Source organism: Parasteatoda tepidariorum, chromosome 10 (genome assembly GCF_982258835.1).
Source record: "Parasteatoda tepidariorum strain Cologne lab strain chromosome 10, Ptep-v5.0, whole genome shotgun sequence".
Classification (NCBI taxonomy): domain Eukaryota; kingdom Metazoa; phylum Arthropoda; class Arachnida; order Araneae; family Theridiidae; genus Parasteatoda; species Parasteatoda tepidariorum.
In genome coordinates this window covers 79,801,339-79,828,202 of record NC_141764.1, presented here as the reverse complement: position 1 = coordinate 79,828,202, position 26,864 = coordinate 79,801,339, and the positions used below count along the sequence as shown (strand labels likewise).

Sequence of the window (26,864 nt, the reverse complement as noted above, 5' to 3'; positions counted from 1 at the left end):
TTTTTGATTAACTAAATAAACTTTAAAATCATAATTTTTTTTTAAAAAATCCTCGTTCCCACCTTTTTTTAAAAAAAAATTTTTGGAAACCTGGAGAAAGAATTTAATGCTTTTTCATTTTGAACTTTAATTATTTTGATTTTTTTATTAATGGACCAATCTAAATTACTTTTGATCAAACGATCAGATCTTCACGTTCTAGGACTCAAACCTAATAGTTCGAAAGGGCGACCTCAAATGTTCTACTTCATTAGAGCAGACGATATTATAAATTACGATATCAGACACAAAAAACGTTCTTTCTCTAATAAGCATGCCTTTATTTTATTTGCTCGAAGGATTCATATTTTTGACCCCCAAAATATAGGGAGTTGCAGCAATCTGAGAAATATGGTCCCAATAGTTTGGTCAGGAGAGCAATTTAAAGTTTAAACTCCTTAATGTTAATTTTACTCTTTGCGTATTTCACTCAATTATAAAATTCGCACTCAAATACTTATAAAATCCGCATTTCTTTTTGCACTCAATTATAAAATTCGTTTATCCAAAGAATTCCATGCAAAATATCCCTTCTAGTAAACATTTATGTTTTTTATTTAATTTCAGTTGAAAAATTTTTGAATTGCAAGATAAACAAATGCTTACATAATTTTAAAGAGTATAATTTTAAGTGGCAAAATGCAAAATTTGCGCGAAATCAGTCAAATAGTTCTTTAGAAATCGAATTTTAAAAATAGGACAAAAATTTCTTCCGATTTTACTCAAATTTTGTATTTTGCCATTAAAATTGCATGCGTTAAAATGATGTAAGTTTTTTTGTCTATTATTAAATAAATAATAAATATTAACTGCAAGTTATACTTTGCATGTCTTCTTAAGATAAACGAATTTTATAACTCGGTGCAAAAATTTTTCGATTTGCTTAAAAAGATCTCGAGATATATTGGGAAATACGCAAAAACTAAAATTAACATTAAGGGGTCATAACCTTGGATCGCTCTCCTGATTAAAATATTGGGACCATATTTTCCAAATTGCGGCTACCGGTGCGGTCTACATTGGAGGGGGGGGGGCAGAAATCCGAATCCGTCAAAAAAAAGGTATGTTTATAAAAAGAAAGTACGTTTTACGTCTGATTTCATAATAAAATACCGCCTGCACAAATTAATTAGCATATTTGAGATCCCCCTCCCTCGAACCATTGAGATTCAGTCCTAGAATGTGAAGATCCAATCATTAGATCAAAAGTTCTTTTGGTCCGTTTTATTTTATTTTTTTTAATTTATTTTACGCACTGTACACGAATATTTCAATAAAAGATAAAATTCGAATGTAACCCATTACAGAGCATAATATGACCGTTAAAATTCTAAATTTAAAAAGCAAAAGTGCTTAAATTCCATATTGTAATAATGAAGCATACTTCTTAAAATCATGGTAAACACAAATTAATTTGTTTGAGTTTCGTTCCCGTAAATAATTCAAATTGCTACATAAAAATTCTACACATAAATTATTTCTTAGTTGCTACGCAAAATTAAAACTAAAGTAATTAAGTATGATCCCTTTTTTCTGTCTACACCAACGGTTCAATTTTTTTTTTTTTTTTTTAAACCACGGAACTCTAAATGATCAACCACATTTGGGAGGGAAACTTTACTTTAGAAATAAAGTATTTAATTGTGAACAAAAGTATTTATTTGTGTTCAAAATATTAATTGAAATTATTCAATACAAGAATTAATTGAAATTATATAATAAAACGAATTATTTTAATCGTTTTATCAGTATAAATTTTAAATTGGATTTTATGCTCAACAGTTGAATTCACATTCCTGGAGCTTAATCTAGTCTAGTAATGAATTTTTTTTTTGTGTATATACATAAGCTAAACACGAAATAAAATTAGCGGAATTATGGTTATCTTTAAAATGGAAACTAAAAGTTACAACGTTGAAAATGGATATTTAACACCTTAACTTGTGCGCTTGAGTTTATTCGAGCACGCTAAACAGGTTAAACTGTGCGCACTCGAGATAATTCAAGCGCCGTTGTATTTTATGCTGCTATAATTTTTCACAATCGAATATAATCGAGAATTGAAAATAACAATGTGAAAGCTAAGGAAAAAAAATCGTTTTATTGATATTTATCATTTACATAGGATTGTAAGCTATAACACTTATTTGTCAAAGAATAAAATATAGCCTTTTTCCATGGAACAAAAGTGCAGTAAGGTAAACCAACCAGTGAAGGAACATTTCATATATATTGATTAAAAATAAGAATTTGAAAGTTTTTTTTTAGATTGATTGGTAACAATAGCTTACTGCCAAACAATAGGAAGTCATCTAGCAATATTTTGGATTACCTGGTCAAATAGACTTCTCTGGAAAAAATTTTGAATCTGTTATTATCTCTGCAACACCTTGTTTCATTGAAAAAATTATAAGGTGAGTGTTTGTATTTATATGTTTGAAGTGGAATTAATTACATGTAGTAGTCTTATTTTTCTCACTGTGAAAAAGAAAATTCAAAATATAGTTATTGAAGTTACGTTTTATTTTTTTTAAAGCACCATAGCATAATCAAGTACTGAGATAAGGGGGTGTTCCTTCACTGGATCACCAAACGATGAAAAACCAGTGAAGGAACAAGTGTTTCTTTACTGGGTTCATTTCCCAGTTAATGAAAATAAAAGAAATTTTTTAATTTTCTTGTACGTTTAGTCATATTATACATCAAATTTCCGTTTAAAAGATAAAAAACAACTTCTAACCAGTGAAGAAACAGGCATGTTCCTTCACTGGGAATAACAGTAATGTTTGAAATATGATTTTACATGACAGTTATTTTGCTATATAGATATGACATGATAAGTAATTCTGCTATTTCGAGGACAACCAAATTTTGTTAAAAATTGTATGAATAATTCCTGAAATAATTTCAGTTCAAAATGTTAATTTAATAGCTAAATTTATGAAAAAATTATAATTTATAATTATTAATGAGGTGTGTAGTTACATCAAATGTTAGGCAACTTAATAAACTATGCTTACAAATCGAAAACTAATTAAATATAATCATAAAAATTTGAATAGAACAATGTTTCGCTGGCTTTTGCACCAAGAACTCCTAATGTGCTATCATTAGAATAGCAACGTGATTATATAATTTATAAAAACGACTTTACAATGTTAGAATTTAGAAGCAAGCTCCTCAACAAAAAAACAGAGTTAAACAGAAACGATACTCAATTTCTTCAGAAGCTTGAGAGGAAAATCCCTCAAGATATGGTGCAAATTTTTAACGCAGCATTGACTGAAGAGTCTAATATCGAAAATATCCAAGAGCCTGTACTTTTTTCAATATGGAAGAAGTACGTATTAAAAGAAGACCACTTGGTTAACTCAAACTTAGGAACTGAAGCTAGTATTGATAATAAATGCATCTTAGATATCGAATTTGAAATGAGTCCTCAAGCTGATCCTCTCTTAGTTGAAAAAAGAAATGATTCTAGAAGTAAAATCAGTACTTCTAAAGATCCTCTAGATATAAGTCAACAAGAGAGGGATTTGCCTCAAACTTCAAGACACCTTTCCCCCGTCTATTTTCGAGAAAGGCATTCTAGAAATGTTGCTGAAAAATCAAAAGAAGTTTGGAGGAACCATTTACATTGGCCAAATATTGATGATAAAAAGAAAGGTCAAATAAGAAGAAAAACGAATAAATTAACTTTTGCACTAATTTCAGAGAAATGGCAAAAATTTCAAGAGGCTGAAAGATCTAAAAAAAGTTTAAACTAGAGAACACGGAAAAGAAAAAGAAAGAAAAAATAGTTAAAAAAGAAAAAAAAATTCAAGAAATAAGAGGAAAAAGAGTAAACAAAAAGGTGATAAAATAATAATGATAATAAACAGCATCGGATGACATAATGACTTAGATTTGACTGTCAAATTATAAGAAAGAACGATTTTTTTTTTATTTATTTTGTATTTAACATCACTTTAATTTCTAGTTCATGATTACAGAAAAAAGTTAGCATTTTACAAGTACTTGTATGTTATAATTTCACAAATAGTCTTGTTTTTATATATTTGTATGCCTAAAAAATTCATAAAGAGCATTAAAAAATGACCAAAATTACGTGTTCCTTTACTGGGCAATTTTGTGTTCCTTCACTGGGTAGAGCTGTTCCTTCACTGGGTCTTCTTACTACTTGTTATTTGAACCTCCAAAACTTTAAAACAATATTATGTAAGTTCTCTACAATTTTTTTGCATAGTTTGCAATTAGTAACAAATATGTTGACACTGTCATTTAACTGAAATTACGAATTTTGAAATTAATATGATTTTTTAAAAGGCAAGCGAAGCTTAAGTGTTCCTTCACTGGTTAGTTTACCCTATATCAATATTGTTCTTTAAAAGTTGAAACAGCAGCGGCAACAAATGGAAACCTTGTTCTAAAGTGCGTTCTTTTACGTTAAAAAAAAATGATTTTTTTGGGCCGGTTTTTTTTTCAAAAACTCTGTGCGTTAAGGGGTTAATAAAAGATTCCCGCAGCAGTCTGTTTAGGGCAGAGGTCGCCAAAGTGGTCTATATAGACCCCCAGGGGTCTATTTAACAAAAGCGGGGGTCGATTTGAGACAGGGGGGCGAATGGGGGTCGATCCGAATCGGAAGGGTCGATTGTGGGTCGAAAGAAAAAACAGTTCTCAATACGCAAATCACACATACCAAATTAAGAATGTAAAATTTGTGAATTTTTTTTTAATAATTGACTCAATATCAGTCTCTTTATAAAACATAAATTAATAGACGAGCATTGACGTTACAAATGCAAATATCATACGCAGTTTCAGCTATCTTTGCAAACTGCGTTGAATATTTGCAGTGTCATTATTAAAACTTTTATAGTTTTGGATAATTATTGTTTCGATAAAACCATTCGTTTGGTTTAGATATCAATTTTAATTATCAATGCCCAAAAAAGAAGGTAAGCATTAATAATATGGATTAGTACAGCCCGCGACAAAACTATAGCACACTTTGTATTTTTTTACGAAAAGTACAAAATTGACCAATTTTGACGAAAATTAAAATTGACCAATTTTGAACCCAATATAGCGAACCTTGCAAAAAAACACCAGGCACACCCATCTCATTGATCAAGAAGCAGTATATCTTTAGTTACTTTACTTATTATATCTACTTATGCATAATTACTTATTATTTAATAATAAGGTATTTAAATTTCAATATTAATATATTTTTCATAAAACTATTGTTACATAATGTACTATTACTTTAATAAATGTTTAAAATCATAAAATAAATGTACAAACACAGTATCTAATAGAGTTTTATTTTAATTAACAGAAAATTACTTTTGTGGGGGGTCGATGGAGATTTCGAAAAATTATATAGGGGTCGATGATCAAAAAAGTTTGGCGACCCCTGGTTTAGGGTAAGGGGCATCGTGTAGGTTAAGGATCCAGAATTACGTGGCCAGCGGCACGATTATAGCAACGTAATCCTCACTGCGCACATGCCGTCTTTACTTCTCAGACAAGCTGGTACCCATCGATCTGAAGCTGGGTGGGCTTCAAGCCGCCACTGAGGATCGTACTTAAGAGAAAATCTTTATTATGGAAACATATTTCCTTATTAGAGAATATAGTTATTTTATTTTGCGGAAAACTAATAAATTTTTCTTATACATACATGTCCTTTTCGTAATTTAATCAATATATTGTTATTGAAAAAATTATATTTTTTTGGAAAAAGATTTGACGTTTCTTTTTCATTGGCATTTCAGTAAAAATTTTATAAAGGCAACCGAAATATTATATAATTGATGTATTATTGATTATATTTAAATATAATAGTTTTAAAATCAGTACTGGTCCCAACTTTCGAAACATTTTTAACTCTTCCACAAAATCCTAGCGGAACACTATTTGGGAATCGCTGGTCTACCCCATAGTAAATAAAAAGGAAGAAAATAAAGCACTAACAGTATAAACAAGAGAATAAATTAAAACAATTAATCATCATAATGTAAATTACAAAATAATAAATATAAAATCTGGTAATAATTATTCAGCAACTGTTATCATTCTTTATTATTCTTATGTAAGAAACAATTATATAAAGTTCTTCGATTTGAAAACATATAAATTTCGAATAAAACATATCTAATGTGTTAATATTATCTACATTTACAATAACACTCCTGTTCTACAGCAAAAGCTTCAACCCATCTCGCTCGGCCACTCTTGATCATCCAAACACCAGGATTCACTCGTACGGAGGATATTCCTCCTGGAAGCAATAACATTACATTAAAAAAAAGATGATAAAATTTCGATTTGACACTGTTTTTCGAAGCTCTGTCGCCAAGGAAAATAAAATAAAAAAACAGTTTAAGTGTCTTACACTTGAAGCAATGTGATGATTTTAAACTATGCATATAATCTTGCCATGAAGAATTACCTGGGATTTAGAACAGACAAACAACTTAAATATTTGAAAAGTTGTCACACTTTTTAAAAAATTCCCAAGTTGTCGAAATTTTTCCATCGCAATGAAAATTATAAAAATCACTGCCTTATTCTCAGTTTTTCAAATTTTCATGAGCCCAGGTAATGCAGCATTGGAGTAAGTTTTTAAATAGTAAAAATTTAGAACACAAACGCTTCTCATTTTCACAAAACTATGACGTTTCTCCATTTTGACGTTTGCAAATAGCATATTATTCACAAAAAAGCATCATTTCATATAACGACGGAGCCTTCGAAAAACAGCCTTTTAAACAAAAACTATAGCTTTTAAACAAAACATCTAGAGGAAAAACGCATGAGCTTAGTTGGAGGGAAAACAATATGCTAAGTAATTTTTGATCTAATGATGGGATTTTAATGCAAGTAGAAAATTCTATATCTAGATGTTCATTTAGAATGCTCTAATCATTTAGAATATTCTAACTCATTATTTTAGAGTAGTTATCTGTCATATGTGTATCATCTATTTAGTGAGTTTTTATTTAGTGAATCATTAGTTCAGAATATTCTAATTAACTACTGAAAAAGAGCAATTCCATTTTGGTGGGACAAAAAGAAATCATAATTTGCAGATATGATAAAATATATTTTCATAACATCAGAATATTTAAAATTCTAGATGTTCATTTAGAATTTAAATATTCTAATTATTTTTAACTACTGCTAAAATATTCTTATAGGCTACTTAGAATATTCTAATTACTTGTTTTAGAATATGCATACCATTTATTACGTTAGTCAGTTAAGAATAATATAGTAATATAGTTTATAATAATAATATTCTAATTCATTTAAAATATTCTGATTAACTACTGATAAATGGCAAATCCTTGTTTAGAAGGTATCATTTTACACAGGTGTTTTGTGAATATGAATAAAGCTATTTTTATTTAACCACATAGGGTATTAAGATATTTCAGGCACATAGATTAATATTTACAAAATATTTTTGAGCAAAAATTTTAACTAATTTCGCATGTCATGCATTGGATAAAATCATGGAAATGCCTAAACATTTATTAAGTTACAAAATCTGGTTAAAAATTTGGAAATCCTATTGTTGCTTTTAATTTTTTTTTCCTGTGCCCTTCCTTTTTCATTAGTAAAGTTCTCCGCTTCGTTTCTACGTTTCTTGTTTTATCTAACAAAAAAAAAAAAATAATAATAATAATTTTCTAATTTTTTAGCATACGTAAAGACCATAATTTTCAAAATTTTTATTTATCTTTATTATTTTCTATTCCTTAATTTTGTGCGTATTAAATTGTTTAGTCAATAAAAAGTAGTCGAAATTTCAGTTAAAGATAAAAGAACAATTAGTTTTACTTGAACCATTTAAGAAACAATTATAACGCTTGAAATAAAATAAAATTTTGAGACTTCCATAACTCTTTAATAATTTAGCCTAATAACATTATTCATACATTTTAGGAAATTATATACTTCTGAAATAATGGAATCTACTATTCACATACAGCACAGAAAGCAACTAAATATTGATTCTTTATTTAGAATTTTTAAAAAAAATTAGAATAATAATGCGATTATTTATGTTTAATTTTAATAATCAGGGATGAGAGTAGTCAGAAAGTAAAAAAGAGGAAATCCAAAAAAAATAAATATATATATATATAAATAAATAAATAAAAAAAATATATATATATAAACAAAAATGTGACAAAAAAGTGCGATTTTTAAACTTGTAAACCATGTGAATATAAATCCCGATATGAGACTTTTAAATCACGTAAATATGAAACTCTACATCGAATTTAAAAAATGCGAAAATACAAATCATGTTTTTTAAATTTTTTGATCACGATGCATAATTTTTAAATCACGCGATATTACAACCACAAAAAAGAATCACGATATTGGATTTTAAGCTCGCGTGAATACGAATTGCTACATAGGGCTTTAAAAGCTCGTAAATACAAATCGCGATATTGATTTTTTAAATCTCGTAAGTAAGAATCGCAATGTACAATATTTAAATCGCCTGAATAAGAATCGCAACGTTCAGCTTTTAAATCAGGTAAATACGAAAATCGAGATTTGATAATAAAATCGCGATTTTAAAAATGCATAAATACAAAACACTATATTGGATTTTTAAATGTCGTAAATAAGAATCATAATACATGATATTTAAATAGCGTAAATAAGAATCGCAATGTGCAACTTTTAAATCAGGTAAATACGAAAATCGATGATTGATATAAAATCACGTGAATAAAAATCGAGATATTTGCAGAGTCTGGACTTGTGATTTCTAAAAGGCTTGTTTGTATTGTTTTTGTTTAGACATAATAAATAAAAATTTACAAGATTAATTAAGTGAGCAAATAAATATTTTCACCGCAAATCCGCCTCTATTTTTTTCCTCTTTTTTTGTTTGTTTTTACGCCAGAATACAAGAAGCAGCGACGTCTGAATTACGAAAATACGAGCTATCCAGCCGACGGATAAAAATTACGGAAAATCTTATTTTCTGTGTGCGAAATCGGAGAAAATAGCTAAAATAAGTAAAAATGCGGAAGGGTTAGCATTTTCTGTTTATCTTCGAAAATCGTAAATAAATATAATTATTTTACTTCAATGACTGAATTTAAAAAAAAAACGGGATATTTATTAAAAAAAACGAAACAAAAATCGGAGTTTTTGATAAAAAGGCTGAAATTCGAGAGACAAAATAAATCTCATCCCTGTATAAAGGTCAACCAGTTTTATCAGGAAATGATTTTTAGAGAAACTTCAGAGGGAGGAAAAGGGACTTCAATAATTCCCCTCCGCGGAAAATTAAATTACTCATAAAATATTTTAAATTGTGCGGAAAAAAAAAATTCAGCGGAAATTAGCGGGAAAAATGGAAAAATCTGAAAAAAAGCGGAAATCCGCAAATCCGCGGAAGAATCTCATCCCTGAATAATATAGGTTTAGAGAAATATTAAAAAGCAAAATTAGATAGTAAATTTAAAATAAATCTAACCAGGTCTAGGATAATCTTTGCCCCAAGTGCCAATGTATGGACTCAACTCTTTAAATGTAGGTTTATTTACACCATCCAGGAAACGACCATCTTCATCACTTATTGCCACTGTACTTCCTTCCCTTCTGCGAGGATACTAAATGTAGGGAAAAAGTTATAATAAAAAAAAATTCTTTTTGAAGAATATATACAGTTTATTTCGTAATTACCATCTTTGTCAAATATTTTTTGTGTCGGTTAAAAATGAACTAAAAAAATAATTATTAGGGGTCGCAAATTAATATTTAAGCTAGGAAAAAGCAAAAAATAATTGCTCAGTTTGTTATCTTTTCGGTGTCCACACGAGAAAAAAAATTTCGTTCTGAATTTGCCAAGCATGTATGTTTATGCTTTCACGCTTATGACAGCTCACACGCTTGATATTTTAATTCTTTGTTCTCAATGCCAAAACGAAATTAGAACTATCTTTGTCACCTTGTTAGAGAAATATATACATAGAGAGTTTCAGCACAACACACTGGCTACCTTTAAATGCCCTTATTGATTTGCAGCTGCTTGCCAACATTTTAAGAATTTTAAAATAATATCAAAATTTCTAACTTAACATTCAAGAAATATACCTTACTCTTTGCTTTGCATTATATGGATAAAATAAGTAACGGCTAATTAAGATTTGAAGATTTTTTTTGATAATTTTAAATTAAACTAGATTCTGAGCCCCAATAAGAAAAGCTGATGCCTTGGGCAACTGATTAGGTGGCGTCAACATTTTCATGGATTATAAAATTTGTATTACCTTTATTTTGATAGAAATTTCACAAGTCTACACCAATGTGTAAAATAAGGTTTGTACTATAAATATCATGCATCTCGATTATGCTTTAATTAGATTCCTTTCGAAATGTTTATTGCGTGTTGCTGTAAATTAGTTATTCTAATGAGCCCAATAATTGATGCATTTCATTTATACACATAGTATGGATGCACAAAGGTGTGAATGTGCCATGTGACATCCAGAACATCATTATTCCTTATCATGGGCGGATCGTGAATTTGTGGGGCCCTGTGCAGAAACTACTTTGGGGCCCTAATAGCCATTTTGTCAAAAAACTGTTTTCTATAGTGATGTAGATAAGTATATAGAAAAAAATAGGACAATAAAATAATTTTATTTATTTTTATTTGTCTATACAAACAGCAACTGTACAACATTATTGCAAAAGAAATTGACAGGTTATGTGTAGTTATGTTATATAAATTATAAAGCAACCTTTCTGCATTTTTGTGCTGCAAATTTCTTTATTTGCCCAGCACATTGTAAGTCCTTCGTTAAATCACAATTTATGGAAAGAACTGATAAATGATTTAGTCGATGGTTCGACATTGTTGTCCTATATTTGTTTTCTATATATGACATCCTGGAGAAAGAGCGCTCAGCTTCACAGCTAGTGATTGGCAAAAGTTAAAAAAATCCTTAAGATAGTGTAGCAATTTGGGAAAACGTCAACAAATTTCTTTTCATAAATTAGCATAAAAATTTGACTGCAAGAGGTGTAAGACTCTAGCTTAGACTGAAGTAAATAAGATTTTAACTGAATGCACTCATTCACTAAATGCTCGTCTACGCCATCTGGATAATAATCAACAATATTACGTACACTTTCCAGATCTATGTTTTCCATATTTTTGTCTTGCAAATCCATTAAAAATTGGAATTTCTTGCTATACATCTCATAGACTTGGCTCCTTTTGTTTAAATCCATAATTAGCTTATCCAACGCAACGTTTAGCGTGTCTCTTTTAAATTCTTCTGTGCCGTATACTGAGAGTTTATCTGTAGACTTATCTGAAAATTTTGGAGTAATGCGTCTCTTGTTGTAGTCTATTACCACACTAGTACTTAATTTTTTAGCTTTCTCTTCGTAGTCCTTTAGCTTCTGATCTGATTGATGCCTTATGTTGTTCACGAAGTCCTTTAATGATACAATTAACTTGTTGCCTTCACGTGTCAACCACACTAACATTGATTTCTTATGTTCATTAGAATTTTCATGATTTTCTAAACAAGCTCCTATGTGTTTCCAATCAGAAAATCCGGTTGTGTATTGAGAAGGGATTTTAGAAAAAGTTTGCAAGTCAAACAATAAACAGTACCAACCCTGGTTTAATAATATAACCAAAATCTTTCCAGTGATTGACCATTTTTCATTTTCTTAATGAAATACGTATTTGAAAATTTTCTGTTTTGTTCTTTGTATTTCTTTATTGAAGCTGATTATATATTTTTCGGATCTTTATTTTAAAAGTCAGTCATTTCATGTGATAGTATGTCATTAATAAAATCATTATTTAGCAATTCTGGCCACAAGCCCACGTCGACATATTTCTCAAACTTAATATTCTCTAAATTTCTTTCCGCCTCGGTATTACCGCCCTCTTGCTGAACACCAATATAGTTTTCAGTGGGATCAGAGGGTTTATGGTAGTCAAGACAGTTATTAGTAAACTAAACAAGTTTGTCATTGACGATGAGAACAGAAGTGCGGGGAAAAAAATTACTTCGGGCGTTAAGCGGCGCTGCGGAAGTCCGCCGTAATAGACACGAAAAAATACACTGACCAAAAACAAGCGACGGGTAATTCCCCGTTCCGTTCGATAGACGCGCACATGCATGGGTTGATTGATCTCAGGGTTGCCAACCTTATAATTTTTTTTCTTTTTTTTAATATTAGATATTTTTTTTAATTCAAAATATCACCTATTGTTTTCAGTGGGGACTGGGGCCCTTTGTTTCCACGGGGCCCTGGGCTGCAGCCCAAAAAGCCCTTATGTAGATCCGTCCCTGTTCCTTATTGTGTTTTGGCAACACCTAGAAAGTAAACTCCCAGTTTCTAAGCTCATTTCTTCTTATAAATTTTAACACAAAGATGTTTGCGTTTTAATATATAATATTTAATTAATGTTAGATAATAGTTAACAAATAACATTACAGAATGCTGAATTAAAATTTGATTGAATATAAATACATTGTAACTACTTTTTCACAATATAAATATTAAACTTTTAGAATTAGCTTAATAAAATTAGACATCATAAAAATTAAACTAACTGAAAATTTAGAATAAAATCAAAAAAAAAAATTTCCTGAAATATTTTAAATGTCAATATTATATGGCCCTTAACAAGTGACTCTTTTGACCATGTGATAACCAGGCACTGACTAGATTCTAATCTGATGAATGAAATAAAATAAAAAACTGAAATCAAGTATTATCAACAAAAAAAATGACAAGCATCAGTTCATGTGTTTGGTGTTACCACTTGGTCATAGAGAGTGGGCTTGCCTGTGTCAAGGATCCACTGAGCTATGGTAGCAGCAGCGTAGCTACAGATAAGGTCTCCAGCTACAGATAAGGTCCGTAGCTACAGATAAGGATATTCAAGCTGGACAGATCAGAAAGGAGACAGTAACACCCTGGCCCTCCAGGTTGGGGAAAAGGTTAACAACCCTCTCTTGCTAAAGTCTATTTGTTACATAAACTGAAATGCAGATACATCTCTCTGAAATAGATAAAAGCCTTCTACCCAAATATGTCCCCTCCAGTAGATATGAGTCCTGGTTGTGAAAGTATCGAATGAGCTGGAAATTAAAAAACTTAGATGGAAATGAAACAGTCATTTCTACGTGAACCTTCTTAAGTAAAAATTTAATCTAAAAAGAGTTTTTTATTGAAACCGTCAGGGCAATAGAAAAAAAAGACATAAAAATATTTAACGCAGGTTGATTGTTAATAAATTGAAGACAATAAGAAAGACATGGAGAGAGGCAAAATCTGTGACCACAAATATAATGAGATGGAAAGCTATAATAGAATTCTTTTGCTCCAATTTGGTGTGAAGAGGAATATGTATGTGTATGTATTAGTTAGTGCAAAACATTTTTAAATTGTTTTATCTACTAAATTTTTTCCTTGTTCAAAGCTTTTTTTTTTTCGTCAAGAAAAATATAAAAGCATGTCAAAGTAATTATAAAAAAAGGTTCTAATAGTTACATAGCAATTTAAATTACAAATTAAACTAATACATACTTCTTGGAATCTTTTCGGAACCTCCCATTGGCTTAAATGAGCTGGTACATAAGACTTTTCATACTAAATAAATAAAAGAAATGCAAATATCAAATTAAATTAAATAATAACAGCTTATTATATAATAAATAAATAAAAAGCATTGAAATAACAAACAGTCAAAAATAAATCTAAAACTGTTCTAAAATATCTCCTAGTTGAAAATACTGGATATTCCCAAATGCAGTAGAGTTTATTTGTATATCATGGCATCACTTACATATATTTCAGGGAGACATCTATTAAAATACTTTCATAAGTTTTAAAATAATTGAATTAAAATGATAAGAAAAGTTAACTAAATAAAACAATAACGTAGAAGCATTTTTTTCTTATAATTGTAGACGTTTTTTACTTTTATTTAAAACAAAGAAACAATATGATTTATCATTTTCCTCAGAGTTGATATTTTATCCCACAGTTTAAAACAAAAAATAACTACATATTAAATTCTCACTATAGCGTAATTCTTCTACGAAACAATTAGAATCTCAATATAGTTTATGAAAAGTTCAAGAAAAGAAAATGAAAAATAACTTTAACTAGCTCATACCAACAAGATAATATCTATTAAACACGATAGCCAACGGATATTAGGGTCTTATTTAATCATTATTATGATACTGTACAATGAAATGTCTCAGAAATTTCAGTTACCTGCTCTGCGCTGAAATTTTTAGACATTTAAATAAATTCGAGGTTATTTTATTCTATGTTTTAAACTGTTTCAAGCGCAAAACGGCAAAACAAAAACCATTACTGTTGATGCCAACATATTTTTAAATAATGAAAAGGAAATAAGTTTTACATTAGTGGCTTGCCGCTTCTCAATTTTGATATCATCATTTCAGCAGAACTCACAAATAATCTTTAAAGTGAGCAGAAATCGTCAGTAAAAAGCTTTCAAAGCAAATAAAAAAATAAACATTAAAATGAAATAATCGGATCCAAAATTTAAAGTTATTTAACAAGTTACACTTCCTGTGTTGTCATAAATTCTGACCTTATTATAAATTCTATTTCATTCTATTTAAAGGAGTCTTGTTCAAGCTTCGAAATGACTTTTTTTCACTTCGGCAACTGCATTGCACTTGCCTATGCACCTTATTTTATGACTTATAAATTTTCTGGCTTGTAAGAATCTTGTTGACTTTACGTTCTAACCTTTAGTTTTTAAATATTTTAGCTCTTAAAACTTATGTTTCAAACTATTGAGAATGCTAGTATCTAATTAAAACGAAAACACTATAAAATTCGATCATTTCTGAATTCTAGTCATTATAATTCTGTTTCTATTCTATAATTGTTATTTAAAGAATGTCTTTGTGTGTTTAATGTAATTGTTTCTAATAGTTGGCGTATTTTTAAAGCGATATTGTCGTGTTAGCGCAAAGCTTTGCTGAGGTCATCAAGCATGTGTGAGCTAATATAATGCTAAAGGATGTTCAAAATGATTGATTTATTCTGTTTTAAAATTTAACCTTAATTCCTTTTTTTTTCTTCATTAAAATCTAAAATTGTTATTTGTAAAATGCATTAAAGTTTTGCGTTTTGTTAGCAGGATAATAGAACTGAAGTGCTTCTGAGCTGTGTTTACCCTGGAATTAAATTATTCCAATTATTAAATTAATTAATTAAATTATTCCAGTAATTTTATTGGATCCCACAGGCATTTAAGAGGCTTGCCACATTGTAATAACATTGCCTGTTAGCCAAGTTGTGGTTGAGAAACTACTCTTGGCATTAAAATAAATTTAATAGCAGATATAAAGGAGGATTTTTAGATTTAATTCTTTTAAGAATGAACAAATAACCTAAAATATGAATTAAATTTATAATTTCTGTTTAAGCTGATGACTATCTTACTTGTTTTTGTTCTTTTTATAAAAGAAATTTCAAATTACAGATTGAAACTCAAAAGTGCTCATGCAAGCTTATTGAAATTTGGGGGTCTCAGACGAGCTTAGCTTATTATCTATTGGAGATGTAAAATCTAAATTTTTTTTCAACTCCAGCTCCCTTTATTAAAATTTAACAAATTGCAACAGTAAACATGTTTCTGCTTTTCTTTCGCTGTTATCAATTGCAGCAACTGATATCTACATCTAATGCATAGATAAATATTGTAGTTGCATAGCTGTACTTATTTAGAATTTCTCCTTGAGATTTGATCAATTTTGATTTAAGACTGGAGTTTTTGGCTTCTGCTCTAATCAATACAACCAAAAATTTTTAAAATGGAAACTACTTCAAAAATCATGATATTTTTTGCTTAAAATAAAGTAAAAACATAATATTTTAGTATTTATCTGTTTCATTAGGCCATAAAAAATTTTCATTATATAAATTGCTCTAGTGAAGCTTAATTATAATGAATAAATAATATTCTAATTTGAAGACATTGCGTAATAGGTGTTTTATGGTCTATCAAACTGAACAATTTTTCTGTGATATAAAACTAGTATTCTAAAAATTTGGCTTTCTTAAGTTAATACTATTAATGATATTTTAAGATATCAAAAAGAAAGGAAAGAGTTTCATTTTAAGCTGGTGGAGAGCTGGGAGTTGTAATTTTGATTGTGAGACTCAAATACGCAACTAGTTTTTATAGCCAGTAATATTCAGCTTAAACTGACTTGGTTGAAACTCTTCTCTTTATAGCGTGGTACCACACTATAAAGAGAAGACTGTGGTCTTTACAGTGTGGTACAACCGAATTGTCTAAACGGGGTCATAATCGTGTAGCATTCTAAACATAGCCATTAAAAATGACTAAGACCTTTGAAAAAAAAAAAACAAGGCTAAGAGCTTAACCATGGTGTGTAACAAAAAGCAATGTTTAAGAAACATTGATTAAATACAGTAATCTGCAATACCTTTAATCATGCCTCGAGGGGAAAAAGTATGCATGTTTTTTCCTTTAATCGAACCCATTCCGTTTTTTTAGACTTTCTTTCAATGCCTGCTATTATAATAATAAACCCATGGTTAACTTAATCTTAGATTCATGAACATTTGTCTCACAGATTGGTAATGTATAAAACATGTAACTCTCATTACTTTTTAAATGAAAGAGATCAAAAGATAACTTGATACTTCGTCAATCATTTGAGGAATGGTCTGCCTACTGTGCATGTTTTTAAATCTAGGGTTTTTGTTTTAATTTTATATAAGTATGTTCTTTTTATGTGAATCTTGTATCAATCTACGACTATTATATTTTAAATGTAATTGTGTGAAAACATTTTATCAATTAGTTCAGTTTGAGAAGGACTTTCTTCCCTCTCATTAAGCTGATTCGTTATTTTACAGGAAAATGCTTCTCGGCAAGAAAAAAATTTGGCTAATTTGTCTAAGATTAATACTAATTGCCTAATATTTTAACTCTGAGTCACAACAGCTTTGCTTGAATTATATTTAGAAGTAATAATTATTTATCATCAGCTTTATAATCTCTGTCTTTAATGCAGCTTCATTTTTATCTATCATATGTATAGATTCATCTACATGTATAGATTTATTTTGAAATATAATTCTGTGCTAAATATATCCCTGCTGTATATGAAAATCTGCTGAAGCAGAGTTTTTTTTTGTGATTTTCAATAATATATTAAATAATTATGTAAATCTTTTTAGAGCCGAATATGGTGTGTTTTGGAAGTGTATACAAGCAGGGGCAATGTATCTGTTCACTCAACTGTGCAAAATGCTTGCTTTAGCCACGTTCTTTCCAGCCACAGATTTAACAGGCTTAGGTCGTATGGAAACAATAACTGTAAGTTTTTTTAAAATATTTGTTTTAATTTAGAAACAAGTTTCATAAATGCATTTAACTGGGGAAAATGTGTTTATCCATTACTTATATACGAAATCTTATGATTTTATTTCAAATTGTGTCAAATGTGCAATCATGGGATTTGAAATGCTAGCTTTTTGAATTCTGGAAAACTTGGAGGTTTTTAATTCAAACTATTTTCTATGATAATATATTTTAATCTTGCTGAAATTCAATACCATCTCATTACATCTATAAGCATATAAATATCAAATATAATTTTTTAAAAAATAGAAAAATGTTAAATGAAATATTAATTCTCTTTTATCCTAATTATGTTTACTAGTCTTGTTAGTTGACTTTTAGTTAGATAGCCTTGTTTGACTGAGCTGACTTGTTCTACAATTTTTATAAACTCAGTTCAAATTATGGAACTGCTGAAAGCTACAGAAGTTACAATTTCTTTTATTTATTTTTTTTTTTATGTATTCTTTTTTTCTGATAAATTATTGTTTTATCCTGATTATTATTGTTTTCTTTTCTTTTCAATTCAGGGAAAAAAAAGTTTTTTTTTTTTGGTTGCCTTGGTTTTGACATTAAATTCAAAGCAATATTTCTAATACTTTTGATAATTTTTAGTTATTTTCTATTTAGTTTATTTTACTTGACAAGTATGATTTATCTTACTTGTAAATTGCAACTGTACTCTACTTTTGCCAATTGCGACTATTTTAGCATTTGCGAATTTTTCAAATGTTTCTTTATAATAGTGTATGAAAATGTTACTTGAATAAATTTTTTAATTAATTTGAAAATTAGGTATGGTTTAATTTGAATTTTAGTTATTTTGACTGTGATATGCTTAAACATGCAATAATAAATTTCAATATGTATTTATATCTGTCATCACAACCATTCATGGTGATTTGCATTAGTTTATTTTTAGAGACAGACAAACTAAAATTGTGTTAGTTAGTATTAGTCCAGTTATTAATCAAGATATTTAAATGTTTTAATTTTTGTCATATATATATAGTCTAAGTGTTCTTAAAAGTTAATTTTTCATAGTTGGCTTTTATTAGGATAGGTTAATTTTTTTCATAGCACTGAATTGTGTATACTGTTTTAAAAACCAAAATTAATAAAGCATCATTGACGTCAATAATAAGTTTGTCAATTGTGTATTCTCTCTTAAATGAATTAGTACCATTTTTCTATTAATTTTGCCTTTTAGTTCATAGTTTTATTATTTTTTTTTGCTTCAATTAATAACTATTACTAAAATTAATTATCATTGGCGTCAATGATAATATTGGTGTATTTTTTATATTTCACCTCAATGTATTTTTACTACTTTTCCATTTATTTTGCTTTTCAGTTCCAAACTTATTTTATTCCAATTATACCATTGATTTTAAATTATTCAGTTTTATAGTAACACACTTTAAATTAACTATAAACAAAATAAACATGTGATGTAAGATAACTTCAAGAATACTAATTTAGTGACATAGTCCATTTGCTACCAACGCTAATGATTAAAAGATAATTAAGTATTACAGAACATGTAATAAACAACTTTTTTTTTTTATTTGAACTATAATCTAGCAAAAATCTCTGATGTTATCGTTAAAATATTTGTCTAAACTGAATCATCTATAGTTTAACTTATAACAAAGGCTTCCACAAACCAATAAGAAAATTCATTTCTTAAATGTCTCTAAATTAAAAAAAATTGAAAATCGATCTTCATAATTTGTTTACTAATGTGCTCATTAACTTTGTGTTGAATGTCGCATTTTTAGTGCCTTCTCTATACGCACACACAAATTCTATATTATTGTATAGATTTTTGTCGCCTGATTCAAATTAATAGCTATTATCTCAACGCAAGGTTGTGCTAACTGTAAGAGGCATACTTTTTATGTCTTGTCTCAAAAAGTAGTTTTATTTTTGTTAATTTTAAACTTTTGTGAGCCTTTATAGACCTTTTTTTCTTACTATGGTAAACCTCATGGTTTGTTGCATGCTGCCTCAATTATAAAAAAAAAAGTAAATCTAACTCATTATGAACTTATTTACTGAAAAAAAATATTTACCTTTAATTGTACTATATAAAATTTATTCACTTTCTATACTTAATAAATTTAAATTTCTAAATTATTTTACTTTTAATATAAATGTAAGCATATTTGTTAGTGAATCACTACTGTATTCAAATGAAAAATGTTCTTTTGTTTCAAATTTCGATATTAATGTAAATTTACTATTGAACTCTTTAATGTAAATTTATTATTGGTACTAAGTGTATTGTAGGAACAAAGTCCAAGTTTGAGCTACATTAACAAGAATCAACTCAGGTCTATTTAGGGAAATAGATTCTTCGCAATTATACATTCATTAAAATGATTATATAATTTATGTATTTATTAGTTTTAGTTATTTTTCTTATAAACCACCATTTACTGATTTTTACAATTCGACCAGGTATGGTAACTTTTTGAAGGTTTTAACTATGTATTTAACTTTTAAATAAATGAAAGCCCTTATAGTGTCATTCATATATATGAGTTATGTGTGTACAAAGCCCTTTGTTAAAAACCTGAGATATAACATTTTTAAAACCATATAAACATCTTAATTTTTTTTATTTTTAACAGAATTATTTATTCTGTATTCAGTTTATTCATATTGAGACTTCGCAATACAACTGTACATATATATCTTCCTTTCTGTTATAATTTTCTCATGTCTAACCCTACCCTAAATTTCAGATTGTTAACCTGTTTTTGACTGTCTAGGCCTTTTGACAACCCTGTTCTCAACTATTATAAAATATGGCTTTGGTTAAAGTTTAGAAATCTTGATTCAAATGGTTATATTAATCTTTCTGCATATCCACCTGACATTATTTGCACTGGCATTGACCAAATGCTATATTTTTTCATTCTTATTATTTGTTGCAATATACAATTGTTGATTTTTCTAATTAGTTATCCATTGTATTTAAATGTTATTTATGTTTTCCACACTTTCAGGAACTGCTAAAGAATACTGTGGATGTAGCAGATTTAATAGGTCTCCATATTGTAATGACTAAATTTGCAGGAAAAGGTGAAACTAAATTTTTAGTTGCTGGACTCGGTTGGGCATCTGCTGAACTTCTCATGACCAGACTTGTTCCTCTGTGGGTTGGTGCCAAAAGTGTTGAATTTGATTGGAAATATCTCCAGATGAGTTTTGATTCTAATATTAGCTTGGTTTGTATTTTACTGTTCAATATCTGTTAAATAATTAAAGAGCTTAGAAAAATAAAGTGATACGTCACAATTTCACTGAGGTTAAATTTCTATATCTAACTGTACCTTTGTACAGTGCTTCAAATAGCTGCTCTATTAATTTTCACTGATATAGCTCGTAGCTCAGAAACATCCTATTGACTACTGAAAAATTGTGTTTTTCACCAAAATCGCACACCTAAATGAATTAGTTGAAAATGTAGCTTATATAACCTTTTTAATTATTATGGATTCATATCTCTTAATTTGTTTTCAAAATCTGTTTCTAATTTTAATCTGTTTCTAGTTTAATTTGTTTTCAAAATCTGTTCCTAATTTTAATCTATTTTTAATTTAATCTAATTTTAATTTCTAAATAAAATTAATCTAATTTTAATTACTAATTAAAATTAATCTAAATTTAATGTACTTGTTTAATGATAAAAGTATAACCTGTTTAAATATAGATTTTTTTTTCTCCACTCCGCCCAAGGATTATGACTTGTTTGTTTGTGCTTTAAAAGCTATCAAGAATTTTTGGCTGCCGAATTGATTTATAATAATACAGTACAGAACCCGTTATCCGGAAATCAGAAAACCGGAAAACCAAAAAACCGGAACAAAATTCAATAAATTTTCCAGCCATTTAAAAAAAAAAAAAAAATTCTCATATGATTTTAGGATTTTTCTTTCTTTTTTGAAAGATGTTTACCTTACCATCATTTTGGAAATAATCATTAGTGTATTACTCCATCGTTTTTTCTTCTTTTTAAGATTATTTCCAAAAAAAAAAATTTTTTTAGTTGGGTTTAACAATAAAAAAAACGACTTTTTGTAGCGATTCAGAAAACCGGAAAAATCAGTTATCCGGAATAGCGATGGTCCCGATCGTTGCGGATAATCGGTTCCCTACTGTATATATTCAAGAATAATTTAGAGTATAGTTATAAAAAAAAATGGAGGATTTTACTTTGGTTTTATCACCTACGCTTTTTTATTACGTATTTTTACACTTACATTTTTTTGTTTTTATTATTATTATTTGACAAATTTAATGAATTTAGAATGTTTATTTTGGAAATTTCTTTTTTAATTATGATGGCACCAATGGATTTGCGAATTTTTGCGAGCGTTAACAGGTCAACAGGATAATCCCAAGGTACCATATAATTTTAATCATCAAATTTGTAAATCTCTGCCAAGTTCTAGACTTTATGCATGTCTTGTATCAAACCAAAGAAAAAATAGTTATTTTTTGGAACACCACACATTAGGAAATTTGTAGAGTAAAATTTTGTAAAATAATAAGTCAATTCATTGATTTATTAAACTACTGACTTGATACTTTCAGCAAATGCAATTTGCTGAAAATAGTAAATCAGTGTGTAACCCCTCAATTCATCACCATAAAAATTAGATAATATAAAATAGTTGAAGTTAAATAATGTTTATTTTTTTTCCATTGAAAGATTTAATTCCCCAAAAAATGGGAAAATAAATCCTGCAATAAATCTTATTATCTGATTGATTCCTAACTTCTAGTTTGATATCTATTTTTAAAGAATAATTATATTCAGTTCAAAATCATGATAATTTATTGACCCTAATAATAAACGTGTATTGTCTCTTAGGTTCATCATATCACAACCGCAACTTTAGTTAACCTGCAATAAATCTTATTATCTGATTGATTCCTAACTTCTAGTTTGATATCTATTTTTAAAGAATAATTATATTCAGTTCAAAATCATGATAATTTATTGACCCTAATAATAAACGTGTATTGTCTCTTAGGTTCATCATATCACAACCGCAACTTTAGTTTGGTTATGGAGCCGCCATGATCTGCGGAAAACTCATCTTCCTGTTGTTGTGCTTCTGTTAGTTATAGGTTGCTACAGACCATTGATAACAGAGTAAGTTTATTTATTATTTTAAATAATAATTTTTACCCAAAAGATGAGTACTGTAACCTGTAGCCAGTGGAGCACACTCTGAATAGTTAACAGTTTAATAAGTTAAATGGGATTAAATACATCCCACCTTCACTCTTTTTAAAACCGAACCGGATGATACTTAACTTTTTTTTTTCTTTCTTGAAATTTCAGGAAGTGCTCTTCAAATGAAACCATTTGTTTTTTTGTCACGGGTGGAAATATTTTTTCTTCTTTTTTTTGTCACAAGAAGTTCAAGCCTTGATACTCGCAGAGCAGATTATGTGCCTTGTGGAGTTTGCATGTTAGTTTTTGCAAAAACTAGCAGCACAGTCTGATTTTAGTGTATGCATGTACACTAAAATCAGGTTATTCATGGATTGCTCTTTTATTCATAAAGGCATTTCTAATATGCACAACTTTCACACTCGGGTATCTCGCAATTCTTATGTCATATATCTTATGCACATCAGCATAAATGTAAATGTTTCTGCATAAATGTTAAAAACTGGAATTGTGGGTGACCATTTGACCAGCCTATACCTTCTGCCATTTTGACATCTGGTGTTACAGAGTTACTTCAACCTGTTGCAGCCAACATACAAGCATGCATGTGGTTCCAACAGGATAGGCACCACTCCATTTCAGCTTGGATGAACTTATGTTTACCCCTCACCCAATATCACTTTTATCTAGACAAATAAGATATTTTTTTCTGTGGTATGAAAGAAATCAAGTAGTTCAAAAATTTTAATTATAATAATGTAAATAGTCTATCAGTCTGTAAATAAGTATAAGTTGTGCTCTTACATTTATTTAGGGTCATTAGATTTTTATTTAGACTAGTGATGTTATTAACTTCTTGGTACTTTTTTTATACTAAATCCCTTAAACTGAATAGTTTTGAATTTGTAAAGAGAAAAGATATAATTTCAAGAAACGTATTTTATTTATAAAATCCTTAGAATTTTTAAAATATTAGCTCTATTGATTTGAATTTTATTTAATTCAGCATCTGTTATTACAGAGAATGTAATATATAGCTTGTCTATGTCATTGTCAAACGTGTAATTAGTTATAAGTATAAAACTGAAAACCATTGATAACTTTAGAACTTTAAGTTAGATTTGGATTATTCGATTCAGTGAAAAACTCTTGTCAGAAACGATATCTAGATAGAAGTACTTTAACTCACCTTTAGTTAATTCAAAATAGTAGCTAAGCGACTCGATTGAGGGAGCAAACATCAGTAATCCATAGTAGGCTCGAAACATGAATTTTAAAATAATTTGCAGCTTTCAATTATTAATCACAATTAAGGGCTTTATTATTTAAAAGTTTAACAGGATTGCCACTCAAATCTGGAAAAAAATTCCCTGTGTTTTCCCTACAGATATTCTACACAATATATAATAATAAGCTGAAACAACAATTACTGTGCTCTTGTGTGAGCCATATTGGGCTAACTATATTTATTAGTTTTAATTGCTGGAAAAAAGCACGCCATACTTAAATAATGCTATAGCAAATGAAATATCTTCCTTAAATATCGCATAGATTATGCTTTGAGTGGTCCCTATTTTTTAAAAGACAAAAATAAGAAACAAAATTCTCTGTATTTTCCCAGTTTTTAAAAAAAAATCAAGATTCAGATCAAATTCCAGATTTTCCCTGTGGAGTGGCAACGCTGTTTAATAAGTTACCTTAAATCTATGAATTGGATTTGTTCCTGCTATACTTAAAGAAGCCTCTTTTCCAACAAATTTCTTCCCTTTTGAAGAAAGCATGTAATGACCTTAAAGTTTTTTGCTTACCTTAGAAACTATTCAGTTTGTATTCAGAGAAATAAAAACCTTTTATTAACAAATTATAATTCAAATGTTAGTGAGTAAATTTTAATTAAAATGTAATAAATTCTTTAATGAGGATTTTGGTTTTTGCTTTGAATTAAAGATAAAAAAAATCATTGTTAGTAGATGTTTTTGTTTTGGGACTCTTTAAAGTTAAGTTTTGTAGTTATAAGCAGATAATAAGTGGGAATAATAGTGATTTTTCATTGACGATAATCTACATAACTTTTAATTTTTTGAGCTATCATAATTTTATTGATGTTTTCTTAACTGATGTGTATATTATTTTTTAGTATTGTTTAAGATAATTAAGAAATTATTTATTAAAAAACTATTCAGTTCAGTCAAAATCAAAGAAAAAAACTTTATTTCATGGATTTTTGAATGTCATATTTGCTGAGAGATGGTGATCAATATTCACATTTTAATAGTGTGAAAGTAGTATGTAGCGTTTTGGGAAAGTAAAGATACTTCTCAGATAGCAGCAAAGAAAAAAAGTTTCTGCAAGTACGTTGGTAGCACGAACTTATAACCTTGGACATTTCACTCGGTCATTCATTTTTTTAATGGTGAGTCTTGTTTGAGCAGCACGTCTTTATGACATCTGCATCAATTCAGCGTGCCAAATGTAAAGTGTATTCCATCATACGTTGTCTGCATGCAAAAGGTATAGAAAAGGCATACAATTTTTAAAAAAAAGAAACTGGAACTTTCTGACAAATATAGTTTTGTTTTTTGCAAGACAATGCTCATCACCTTCAAACCAAATATGCAATACAGCCTGGACCTTGCACCTGGCAACTCTCACTTGTACCTTTACGTGAAAAATATCTTGCAGGCAAAACTTTCAGCACTATGGCGAGATCAAAAATCAAAACTGACTCGACAACTATGTCGAAAAATGAGGCATGTACCATATCTTTAATTTTTTAAAACTCCTTATAGAACACAAAAACCAAGTCAATCCAATGTGTTTTTATCTTAAAGTGTCAGGTGATCTACACTTCTGATTTCCAAAAGTCTATGTGCTTTTTGCAAAATCAAGACCTAATAACAGTTTTTCCAAAAACATAACTATTAAGCATTTAAACCTGCCTAAGAGGAAACTGGCTCCATAATGTTAAATAGCAAACTTTTACTTGTGAAGAAGAGTGGTCTAATTGTATTCATGGAAATTAAAATCCTTATGAAATATTCATTGCGAATCCGGTGCCATTTAGGCATAATGATTGAATTTATACTGATTTATTTTTACTTACAAAATTATTTTAGATGTTAAAATTTTTTTCCTTCTTTTGTTGAATTAGACAGTAAGCAGGGAAAAGTAATCAATCTAGAAAATAAAGTACCTGAAAATCTGGTTTTCTTTTTCAACTCTAATGGCATAGATAACTGTTTTGTAATATATTTTATGTATAAGATTAATGCATAGCTAAAAAATTAATGCCACTGATAAAAAGATCAGGGATCTTTTTAGGAGTTGATGGCCACCCTCTGGGTCGATTTTAAAGTAATTCTGAAACCTCCACTGGCTCCAACTTGATTAATCACACATAATATTATTTAAAGTTTAACTAATGAACATATTGTATTATTTTTAGGTTATTCCATACTATCCTTGGTTTAGGAGCCTGGTCCATTCTTGCAGTTAAAGCATCTAGTGCTGTTTCTATAGCCTTAATTTCTATGCACATTTATTTCAGTCTCACACAAGGTCTTAATTCATACTAATTTATGTACTCAAATTTTCATAAATAAATTATATACATGCATTGCAAAGTTTACCTTGTTGTCTTTATTCAATTGCACTACAAATTTGCTATATTTGTGCACAGTGCACCTAAAAAAAAAGTAGCGGGATTTACAGCCGCAGAATCTTCATACATCTAAATTTATCTGCGAAATCAACATAGAACAGATCAATACATTAAGAAGTAAAATGTCAACATAAATTATAAGGTCCACAAAAATTATATATAAAAACTTTTAGTTTAAATGAAAGTTAAATTTTACACAATACAAGGAGAAATTAAATAAATCCCTTTACAGTTAGTTAAGCCGTTAACAGAAGAAAAAATTCTTTTTTGTTTTCTGAATTCAGCTTTTTATAAGATCAAATATAGAGAGATGTTTTAAAAAGGAGTCTATGCAATTTTCTCCCATTTGTTTGCTCTTTAAAAATTAAAATCTTCAGTATCTACAGACTTAACACTCTAAATAACTAATGATCAGATTTTCAAATAATACTAGGATCAATAATGGTCTGAAACATTGCCTGCATTATTAATTAAAATTACATGTATACTTTCCTTGAATTGTGAAATAAAATAGAAATTTCTGCGATTCT

At 28.7% G+C, this 26,864-nt stretch overlaps 2 protein-coding genes across 3 annotated transcripts in view; one reads left to right on the top strand and one right to left on the bottom strand.

Annotated features, from left to right (window-relative positions):
• Positions 1-26,296, top strand: part of LOC107448536 (BOS complex subunit TMEM147) — a 64,973-nt gene extending 38,677 nt beyond the window's left edge. The window contains exons 1-5 of one of the 2 annotated variants that reach the window (XM_087153158.1): positions 14,533-14,814; positions 17,317-17,455; positions 20,494-20,715; positions 22,528-22,649; positions 26,119-26,296. In XM_087153158.1, coding sequence (XP_087009284.1) covers positions 14,738-14,814; positions 17,317-17,455; positions 20,494-20,715; positions 22,528-22,649; positions 26,119-26,248 — 690 coding nt within the window. In that variant the 5' untranslated portion in view covers positions 14,533-14,737 and the 3' untranslated portion in view covers positions 26,249-26,296. Of the gene's footprint in view, positions 1-14,532; positions 14,815-17,316; positions 17,456-20,493; positions 20,716-22,527; positions 22,650-26,118 lie in introns of those variants that run through there. The other variant, XM_087153159.1, reaches the window with a different exon arrangement.
• On the bottom strand, positions 6,100-14,461 carry LOC139424823 (protein Flattop homolog). The gene is made up of 4 exons (XM_071184194.2): positions 14,338-14,461; positions 13,642-13,704; positions 9,554-9,689; positions 6,100-6,325 (listed from the first exon to the last, which is right to left on the bottom strand). The coding sequence occupies exons 1-4, from the start codon at positions 14,362-14,364 to the stop codon at positions 6,213-6,215; spliced, it is 339 nt and encodes a 112-aa protein (XP_071040295.2). The 5' UTR covers positions 14,365-14,461; the 3' UTR covers positions 6,100-6,212.
• Positions 26,297-26,864: the final 568 nt, after the last annotated feature.